Source organism: Natrix helvetica (genome assembly GCF_964273705.1).
Source record: "Natrix helvetica genome assembly, chromosome: 4".
Classification (NCBI taxonomy): domain Eukaryota; kingdom Metazoa; phylum Chordata; class Lepidosauria; order Squamata; family Natricidae; genus Natrix; species Natrix helvetica.
Window position 1 is genome coordinate 146,560,076 of NC_138550.1, and position 10,604 is coordinate 146,570,679.

At 37.9% G+C, this 10,604-nt stretch overlaps 1 protein-coding gene across 1 annotated transcript; it reads right to left on the reverse strand.

Moving 5' to 3' along the window:
• Positions 1-644: 644 nt before the first annotated feature.
• SLC25A32 (solute carrier family 25 member 32) lies at positions 645-10,594 on the reverse strand. Its single transcript, XM_081952583.1, has 7 exons — positions 10,258-10,594; positions 7,827-7,977; positions 5,068-5,153; positions 4,412-4,572; positions 3,768-3,881; positions 1,816-1,961; positions 645-989 (listed from the first exon to the last, which is right to left on the reverse strand). Exons 1-7 carry the CDS (start codon positions 10,451-10,453, stop codon positions 875-877), a joined length of 969 nt encoding a protein of 322 aa, XP_081808709.1. The 5' UTR covers positions 10,454-10,594; the 3' UTR covers positions 645-874.
• Positions 10,595-10,604: the final 10 nt, after the last annotated feature.

The following is a 10,604-nucleotide window of genomic DNA, read 5'->3' on the forward strand; positions in this document are numbered from 1 at the left end:
ATCAAACAGCAATACAATTGGAGCAATGGCAGAAACGGCTATATTTTTACCTGCAAGCCATTGTTATGCTTTTTATTCATTCCAATGTCATATAATTGTTTCACTATAAATATTGATTTAACTATTTCAGCACAGACCTTTAGTTTTAGTCCCAATTTCATAATAATAAGAAAAGCATGATAGTCTCGCTTATCAAGCAAAATGTTACTGCATTACTAAGTCATCATTTAATAATAATTGGAAACGGTAATTTCTTTGCTAAGTGATACAATTAAGTGAGACATGACATGACCACACTGGATTTAGAATGTCAATTTCCTCCATGGTTGTTAAGCAAGATATCATGTGACTATGACTTGCAATTTTATTTCCAGGTTTTCCATTGACTCTGCTTGTTGGAAGCCAGCTGTGAAGCATACAAATGATAACTGTGGAACATGGAGACAGTCATAAGTATGAAAACCGGTCATAAAATTAGTTTTTCAGTGTTGTCATAACTTTGAATAGTACTATAATAGTACTATAGTTGCTATAAAGGGTAGTTGTTAAGCGAAGACTACATGTATGACTAGCCCTATTCATTATTTTTTAAAATTCATATTAAGCCTTGTTTACTAAGGAGTAAAAGGAAAATACACTGAGGATGATAATGTGAACAATTTATTTTGAGATACTTACAGAGATCAATATACAATATATCTTAAACATACCAACTTGCGGGTGACCTTGGTCATTTAAAAGGTATTACAAATGAAACTAACAAATATGAATCCAGAAAAAAAATCTATGACATACAGGTGTTGGCATTCCTGCTTTACTGAAAAAGTGCAGAACAATATATGGAGTCAATATTCAATCTTTATTTATTATTAAGTCAAAGTAACAAATAAGATACTTTTTCATATACTACAAAGGTGATACAACATGCAGGAGTGACTCGTATTACATTGGGCATAATTCCTTTATAAAATCCACGAACTCCTTCTTTCCTGTGGAAAAGCAGAAGAGATTTCTGTAAAACTTCCAATTGGTTTATAACCAACTCAAATGTTACTTTTATACTGTTCTTACTGTACTCCTGGATTATTGTCAATTTATCTATTGCAGAAAACCGGACTGTGAATGTAATTAGCATTTAGCACTAGCACTTTATGTACTGCTTCATAATGCTTTATAGCCCCCTTTAAGCGGTTTACAGAGGCAGCACATTGCCCCCAACAATCTGGGTCATTTTATCGAACACAGAAGGATGGAATGCTGAGACAACCTTGAGCTGGTAAGAATCAAACTGCTGGCAGTTGGCAAAATTGGCCTGCAATTCTGCATTCTAATCACTGCACCACCTTGGCTCATTACTAATTCTTTATAGGAATTTTATATTTCCAAATATAGAAATGTTAAATCATAATTCCTAGATAAATTCTGATTTTAGGAAGGTACAAATAAACATGTACTAATATCTCAGTCAAAAGTTTTTGCACATATTTGGATGGTGACTGGTATTGCTAGGTCCCCATGTAAAAACTATACGTGTTCATAGGCTTATATTCTAAACGCTATTACACTGAAGGAAAATAAGTGGGGAAGAGAGAAAAACAAGGTCACATATTTGGCTTTTCTTGTTTCCCTCTGCTGAAACCTGAAAAAATCTTCTCACCCTGGTTCATAGTTCTAAGGGGAACGTTCCCAGCTCTCTGCTTTAATTCCAATGCAGAAATCTCCACATTTCCCTCCGAAATAAATATTTAATAATCTTGAAAAAATGAAGGTGAGGATAAAGAAAAAATCTTAATAGGTTTTCATTCCCAGGCCTACCTCCATGTTCTACGGATGACATCAAGTACTCCAGAGTATCTGTTGTGCTGATCCTGGAGACGTGCCCTCACAACCTGATACGGGTATGTTGCTGTGACTGCAAATATTTTGGATAATGCTGCCATGGTAATATATTCTAAAGTGCTCTAAAAATGGAAAGGGACCAATATTAGTTCTCAACTCTTTCGTAAAATTAAAGAAATGTACCATTTTTAACTCAGCAGTGTATTCTTTTTTTTTCAGTCTATGCAAATGTTGCTCCAAAGTTATGTTGATAGTTTACACAGCTGTGCAAAGCCATTGCAGAAACGCGTCACAAAAGACTGATGGGGGTGAGGCACCCTTACTCAAACTTGTGGTAACTGCACCCTCTGGAAAGCTTACTGCAATTTCTCTTTCCGAAAAGTCAGTTTTAGGTATTTGTTTGACCATACCGAAATAAAAAAAAGGAGAAAAACACCACATGTATTTGCAATAGCTCATGTTTAAATACAACACGAAACTCCTGGCTGTCAAGTAATGTTGGTAACTTTCTACATTATTTTGCTAGACAGTTCAAAAATTGAGAGGCATGCATATCAATCCAAGACAATAATCCAAGGCAGCAGCACCTTTCCATTACAACATAATACACTTTTTTTAACCATGCTCCATGATGGATAAATCCACTGTTCTTCATAACATTATACCTTCAAAATATGCTTTTCAGCCTTTCATGACAAATCCAGCAAAATCTTAATGGAAAAAGAACGAGGGTCCTGCCATGGCATCAATTGGTATATCCAGCAAGAAACAAGAAAGTCAAGATGGGTAAAAATCCACCATCGTATGCAAGAGTAATTTAAATAAAATTTAGGAAGCTGTCCTTCAAAACGTTAATAATTTACTAGCCCACTTTCTTTTCTAATCCCATGAATCTGATCTACTACAAATTGGGCATTCCTTATGCAAGACTAGTATATGCCTACATACCAAATCAGGCAAGGACAGAATACACCTGACACCAATATTTCCTGACTTGGTTATAAGTGCATGTCAGGTACAGCAGAACCAAGGTCTTAAAGCTTTCCTTCTTCATATGGGCAAGCCTCAAACAAGAGCCACAGTAATGAGAATCCCCCCTTTAAAAAACATTTACATAGGATCATTGTAAGTATCTGTCCAATGTTGAGGCAATGATCACAAACAGTGTTTATCTTTTTCCATTTTTGGTATTAAAAAATATGGTCTATTATTCTCAGAGATTTTCCATAGACATTTAGATTCTCAGAACTGAGGCAGCTGGGATGACACACAAAATGTGTCTTCATGGAAAACCAAAGAAAGTCCAGTTGCCTTTTGAAAAAAGCACCTTTAGGATGATATTTTTTTACTATTTATTGTAATATTAATCTGAAATAAAGAGTTTGAAATGTTTACCTCTACAAATAAACGAACAACCGATGGAGCCCTGCTTTTCACAAATTCGTACATATACATTAAATGTATAAGAAGTACATAAAATGTACTCCAGTTAATCAGGCAATTGAAAACTTAACAAACTGTTGTACCATGTCAAATAATTAAGTCATACTGTATCATTATCCTATAACAAAGTTGAACTGCCACTTTTATGTCTAGTATATCCTTCAATTCTTGAGACACACACCAAATTATTGCAGTATCAAATTAAACATGAGAAAAAACATCTTAATGAACAAGAAAATGTACATGAAGTATACATATATTATACATGTATTGTATAGTATACATATATTGAATCAGCTGTACACACACACATACCCCCAGTGAAGACCTCGGAAAGCCTTCCAAATAACCACTTCATGTCTTCTGGAAGATGTATTTGACTTAAACATTTCAAGTTATGATGCTTTGTGATATATCCTTTGAATGTGTTGCACAGCCCTAACATTTTATTTTATGTAAAGCCTCTAATTTATAATTTATCTTACCAGTTTCATATGTGATGGTCTATTTTTATATTTATTATATCGGGATTTTAAATCTTCATAAGCCATAAACTGAAGGGCTCCATGTGAAGTTCCAAACAGACCAGGTACAAATCCCTGAAATAGTTAAATGTAAAAAAAAAAAGTAAAAATCATCCAACTGATCATATCAATTGTACAGTTATAAGTTTAAAATCCAGCATTGTCAATACATTACAGTGATGGAATGGTCAAAATTATACTTTGTACAGAAAAGATTCAGTCTGCTTTATGAATTCTATAAAGACCATGCCGATTTAAGCACCAGTTTATCTTAGTCATTTTCTAAATTTGTAACCTTTCCATTACCCTTTTCCTTTATTATTCCCTAAAAAAACCAATAAAACTTTGTTTAACAATTTCAACCTATCTTTAATTGACATTTAATTTCAATCTTTCAATGATTCCATGATGTGCATTCTACAATTATTAATATTTTTTTAAAATAAACTAAACTCTTTATTGCAATTTAGATATTTCAACTATACATGAACAAGAACTGATGTTTAGCAACAAATCTTTTGCACCGAAACTCATACAATATCTGTTCAGGATATTTAATAATAAAATACTAACACTAGAACTCTTGACCAGCCTAATTAACTTACCTTATATAGCCCACGTATACCTTCATGCCTGTATATTTTAATAAGAGCATCAAACATTCCTTTGTACTGCTTCTTTGACAGGTCAGCGCCAGCTTCATATTGTAACACAAGCCGAGTCTTGGTTACCCATATTGGGTTTGTAATACACAAAGTCATCACGCCTATCAAATATAATTTGAAAATCCTATCAATGCTAGCATCTTAGTATTACAGAGAGCACTTCAAACATAATTTGAAAATTTCTGATTTGTGCATCACATGGAATTTATGCTTTCAATTTCCCCAAAAACTCAGTATTTATACTTGTGTAGCAAATATTTACCAAATAGTTTTATAGAACTGCAATTATAATCCTAAATCAACTTTCCTGGAAGGAAAATCCATTTGATACATGGATTTCAGCATAACTTGTATTGTAAAACTGGGAATACATATGTGGTATCTTTGTATTGAGTTCAGGAAGTATGGATAAGAATTTCTTAAAAAGTGTTAGAGAAAATCATTTTTAAAGATCTAATACTCAGCAAGTTGAGCATTTGTACTTTCAATAGGACAAACATATATTTTTAGATGTTCAAAATTGTTTTCTGAACTAAACATAACTCAACAAAGTATAGCATATACTTATAGCTCCAAATAGCTCATATATTTCTTACCAGCTTCAGCTGCTGACACTAGATGTTCAATTGCTCCAAGGTTTTCCATCTTATTCTCTGTCTTGTTGGCTTTAATAGCATTGTAGCTGAATAATCAAATATGAAGATTAGCAAATCCAGATTACTTGTTATATAATCATTAAAATAACCTGTTTAAGTAAAGTTGAGGCATATTGGCTGTTAATAAAAATACCAGTATATTACGGGAATATCACAAAACGCCATGCAGACTTTTGAGTTTTTAAAAACTCTTTATCTACTTGCCTATGCAAGTCTGGATTTGTACAGATGTTAACTCACTTGCAGAGCTTCATTGGCTGCCAATTTAATTCTGGATCCAATTCAAGATGCTGGTTATCACCTTTGAAGCCCTATGTTGCTTGGAGTCATGTATCTGAAGGGCTGTCCTTTCCCAATACATCTACATATTTGACCCACCAGATTGGGAAGACAGGGTATGTTATGGGTCCCTTTTATCAAGAATGTCTACTTACTAGGGCTAAGAAAAGAGCCTATTCCATTGTGACTCCTTCCCTGTGGAATGTCATGCCTGCAGAGAGGCCATCGTCTCTCTCCCCCTCCTACTGTTTCAAAAGGGCTTTGTCAGTGGACCTGGGGATCCCAGGATGATATGGAGCTCATCAAGTGGATGTTGTTGTCAGGTGGGGGGTAGGTGGGTGGGAGTTTGCTAATTGGGAATTTATTCTTGTAGGCTGTCCAAGTCACCATCTATTGCAGCGATGGCGAGCCTTTTTTGGCTCACGTGCCATAAGTGGGGGGAGCGCAGGGGGATCATGTGCAGGTGTGCCGCACCCATAATACAATGCGCGACCCCCACAGTGCGCATGCACGCACTACAGGCGCGACCCCCCATTTTTGCATGTTTTTTTCGCCCTCCCCAGGCTCCAGAGGCTTTATAGGAGCATGTGGAGGGCGAAAACAGCCTCCCCTGCCCCCCTGGAAGCCCTCCGGAGGCTTCAGGGACCTTCAGGAGGCTTTCCTGAAGCCTCGGGAGCAGTCAAAACGACCCTCCGAGCAAACCGAAGTCACTTCCGGTTTGCTTGGAGGGTCGTTTTAAGCGCTCCGAAGGCTTCAGGGACCTTCAGGAGGCTTCCCTGAAGCCTCCGGAGCAATCAAAATGACCCTCCGAGCAAACAGGAAGTCCGTTCCTGACCTTTCGGTTTGCCCATAGGGCCGTTTTTTTGTGCTCCGGAGGCTTCAGGGAAGCTCATAAAGCCTCTGGAGACTGGGGAGGGCGAAAAATGGCTTTTAAAAAGGGTGAACTCAGTTGGCCAGGACGTACATACGTGCTGGCCAGCTGACAGGGCAGCGTCTCACGTGCCCTGGGCTCCGCGTGCCACCTATGGCACGTGTGCCATAGGTTCGCCATCACTGATTTATTGGATTGCTGTATACATTTAATACAAAATCTAGTAAGATTGCAATAACCCTCGTTTTTGCTTATTTACCATCTTGCTGATTAGAAATTTGGGGAATTTGAATGTTTGCATGCCGTTGTATGATCCCAGATTTGTGTATATTGTTCTTATAGGAATGGAATTTAGAATATAAACTCACCAAATATAGTCTTGAATTAAATAGCCATTTCAGACATGCCTGGTTAATATGAATAGCTTTCTTAAACTGACCCTATGCTCTTTGATAAAAAGCTTTTCATACTTTGTTCGATGGATGATAAGATATGGCCTGCTCTCACTTAAATGGGATTCTCAATATATTTATGCCAAAGTAGGAGGCTTGGAAATGGTATTGAAAGTGACAATCCAAAGCCCAACAGATGATATTTGACAATCTTTAATTATATTCAGTGGCCAATAAATGGGAGGGCAGTTTACACAATTGATGCTTCTCTTCCCTTCTTCCCTGTTGAAGCTCCTGGTATAAACTATAAATATTTCCAGGTGATCAAGACACAATCCTAAACAGCAGTGCTGTGTTATATAAAAAATAGGAGCTGTGCAGTGTTTCAGATTTGGTTCTAAAAAAATGTTTTGGAGAGAACACGGATGCAAACGTAGCACTGTTTTCAATTCTAAAATGCAGCTTTATCTTTTCTTAGAAAAACATTTCAAAGAGTTGCAGAGAGGTACCATGTTAGTACCCCCAAAACGACACGTAACTCTGAGCTCAGTCCAAAACGACACGTAACTCTGATAGATGTGATGCAAAGAGAGAAATTATCTGAAATCATGGACAGGAGCTTGCAACATCCCTTGCTACCTGCTTCTGCTCTCCCGTGCAGTCTTGTATAATAGAACCAATAATCTTAGATAAGACTCCAAATCTCCAGAGAAGACCTTGGGGAGTACATGAGGCTATGGGGAGGAGGAAAGGAAAAGAAAAATCAGTTGCACAAGTTGCCTTTCAACCACTGGACAATGATTTCTGACAGCTATGGTAGTGAGAGAAATTTAAAAGCCCCAATTGTATGAAAATGACTGAATGATCTAGGGTAGTGTTACCAAGATTGAGAAATAGTGGTCTAGTATTATTGAAGTTCATAACAGTAAGTTAAGCTTTTGATATTATCTGGGAAAGAATAATCCGAAGGAGCAGTAGTGAGACCAAGTATCGGCTACTGACAAGTATTAGATTAATGCTGTAAAAACGTCTAATTAAAGCCTAGAATAGATGACGAAGTTAACATATTTAATCTGCTGTGGGGGAAGTGAAAAAAAAGGGAAAAACCCAAACTATTTTGGGATTAACTGGGAGACATTTAAAAAGCTTCAACTTACAAGAAAAAATACAGACCCCAAGAGGCACCTGCACCCCAAACATTTGGAATCACTCCTTGGTACAGACCACGTAATCCTTCTTGTTTCCAGATGGTTGACAAACAATGCAAGATACCATTGTATTTTGGTCTCAGCTCCAAGCCATCACTCACTATACAAAAAAATTGGAAATCATTTTGAAAACTATGCTCTTGAATCAATGGTCAACGTGAGTCTCTCTAAGACACGGGTGTCAAACTCACGGTCCGCAGACCAGATACGTCGCATCCTGACCCCCCTCCCCCCAGTTTAGTGAAAGGGGGGAAAGTCCCGATACGTCATGTGACGATGCAAGTTTGACACCCCTGCTTTAAGACAACCTCAGTATGTTTTTTTCCCTCCTGGTGAGAACAAAACTCCCAATTTTATGCATTATGTCTCCATAATTACACTAACAACAACTCATCCTGATTCCCTAATAGTTAATAGTGTCCACAGCATCTCTTCCACAGGCAGATAAAGCAGCTGATGTATACATCTCTAAATTCATTTAACAGAAGCATCCAGGTAATAAAGAACTTCTTGGAACAGCATTTTTTATGCAGAAAATTCAGTATCTGGACTCAGGTTAAAAGATTAACTTAAATAGATGCATAGTGTGCTAAAGTGGAATAATAAGACTGAATGAACCAAAGATTAGATTCAGTGTTTGGTGACATATACATAGTAATAGCAATAGCATTTAGACTTTTATACTGCTTCACAGTACTTTACAACTCTCTCTAAGCAGTTTAGAGTCAGCATATTGCCCCCAACAATTTGGGTCCGTGTTTTACCCACCTCGGAAGAATGGAAGGCTGAGTCAGCCTTGAGGCTGGTGAGATTTGAACTGCCAAATTGCAGGCAGCAAAAGTAACCTGCAGTACTGCACTCTAACCACTGCACCACCAAGGCTCACACATACATTAAAGAAGAAGATAGGAATACAATCGGGGCAGTGACTACTTGTCATATCAAAGTCCTGTCAATTTCTAGTGAAGAGGATGCACAGTGTGAGTAGTTCTTTCCTTTATGTGTTGTCCTTCCAAGTACAGGTAGTCCTCGTCTTACAACAGTTCATTTAGTGACCATTCAAAGTTACAACGGCACTGAATAAAGTGACTTATGACCATTTTTCACACTTAAGACCATTGCAGAATACTAATTGTCATGTGATTTATATTGAGATGCTTGACAACTGGTTCATATTTATGACAGTTGCAGTGTCACAGGGTCATGCGATCACATTTTGCAACCTTCTGACAAGCAAAGTCAATGGGGAAGACAGATTCACTTAGCAATCATGTTAACTTAATTGCAGGGATTCACTTAACTGTGACAAGAAAGGTCGTACAAAAGGGCAAAAGTTAACACATTTCTCACTTAGCAACATAAATTTTGAGCTCAATTGTGATCCTAAGTAGAGGACTACTGTAGTATCGTGGAAGCCTCAGCTTGCCAATTTGGAATTTGAAACAGGGAAGAAGTTTGGATGGAAGGCAGTCCTTGGTCCCTTTCAGGAATTAACTTTGATGGGGGAAATTTCTGGAAATAAATCTACTTCAAAATAGCAACAGAAATACACCCAAAGGAGCACAAGTTAATTCTTATTTTTAAAAAAAGTCAAAAAGAGGGCTGTGAAAATATCTACAGACCCCTCACATTCTGGACAGAAATTGTTTCAACTTCTACCCTCAAAACGCCACTATAGGGCACTGCACACCAAGACAACTATTCCCCCCCCAAATGCCATCACTCTGCTTAACGACTAATTCCCACAACACTGTCAAATAATTTACTAAGATTGTATTACTATTATTCTCTTCCTTCCTAGTATCTATCTCTTCCCACTTATGACTATAGCCATGTTGCTTGTATCTTTCAATCTATATTGTTTTTATTTGTTTCCTAGTACGATTTGATAGCTTATTAGTAACCTTGATTATCACTAAGTGTTGTATCTTTTATTCTTGATGAATATATTTTATTCTCCTCTGTACACTGAAATCATAGGAGCCAAAGACAAATTCCTTGTGTGTCCAATCACACTTGGCCAATACAAATTCAATTCAATTCAATTTTCTATTCAATTTTCTATTCTCTATTCTATTCTGCTCCCTATTCTATTCTATTCTATTCTATTCTCTATTTTCTCTTCTCTTGTTTCTTTTATATCCCACCTGACCAATAATAATCACACTTGGCCAATAAAGAACTCAATTCAACCCAATCCAATTTTCTATTCTATCTTCTATTCTCTATTCTCTTCTCTTCTCAATGTTTCTTTTATACCCCACCTTGCATTTGTGAATTCAAAGCCACATACCCACCCACCCCGCAAGCAACGATCCCGCTGCGCCCATTTAACGCCCGCTCCTTTGGCAGCGGGAGGGGAGAAGAGAAGGGAGCTCACCTGCGAAGCGGATCTTGACCAAGTCCAGCGGGTGAAGGACCAGCGTGGAGGCAACGCCGCCGCTCACCCCGGCCAGCAGGTTCTCGTAGCGCACGTTCCTGAAGAAGGACTTTGTCGCGGGGGCCGAAGTAGCCGAGGGGGAAGCAGCAGAGCCCGCCAGCTTACTCGGGACGCCTGGAACGGCGGCGGAATTCATGAAACGGAAAGAAGCAAAGACAGCCGAGGGGACGGAGGAAAACAAAAAAAAGACCCCGCACGAGACCCGTAGACATTAGATTTCCCTTTGACCTCCCCGCCGTTTCCTTGTTATAGGCAGCCACAGACAGTCGCTCAGGGCTGATCCTCCA

Coding starts and splice junctions, on each gene's coding strand:
- SLC25A32 (XM_081952583.1), bottom strand. CDS start 10,453: ATGAATTCCGCCGCCGTTCCAGGCGTCCCGAGTAAGCTGGCGGGCTCT. Junction 3,882..4,411: donor GTATACGTGGGCTATATAAG/GTAAGTTAATTA, acceptor TAACTATTTCAG/GGATTTGTACCTGGTCTGTT. Junction 990..1,815: donor GTCATCCGTAGAACATGGAG/GTAGGCCTGGGA, acceptor GCTTTTCCACAG/GAAAGAAGGAGTTCGTGGAT.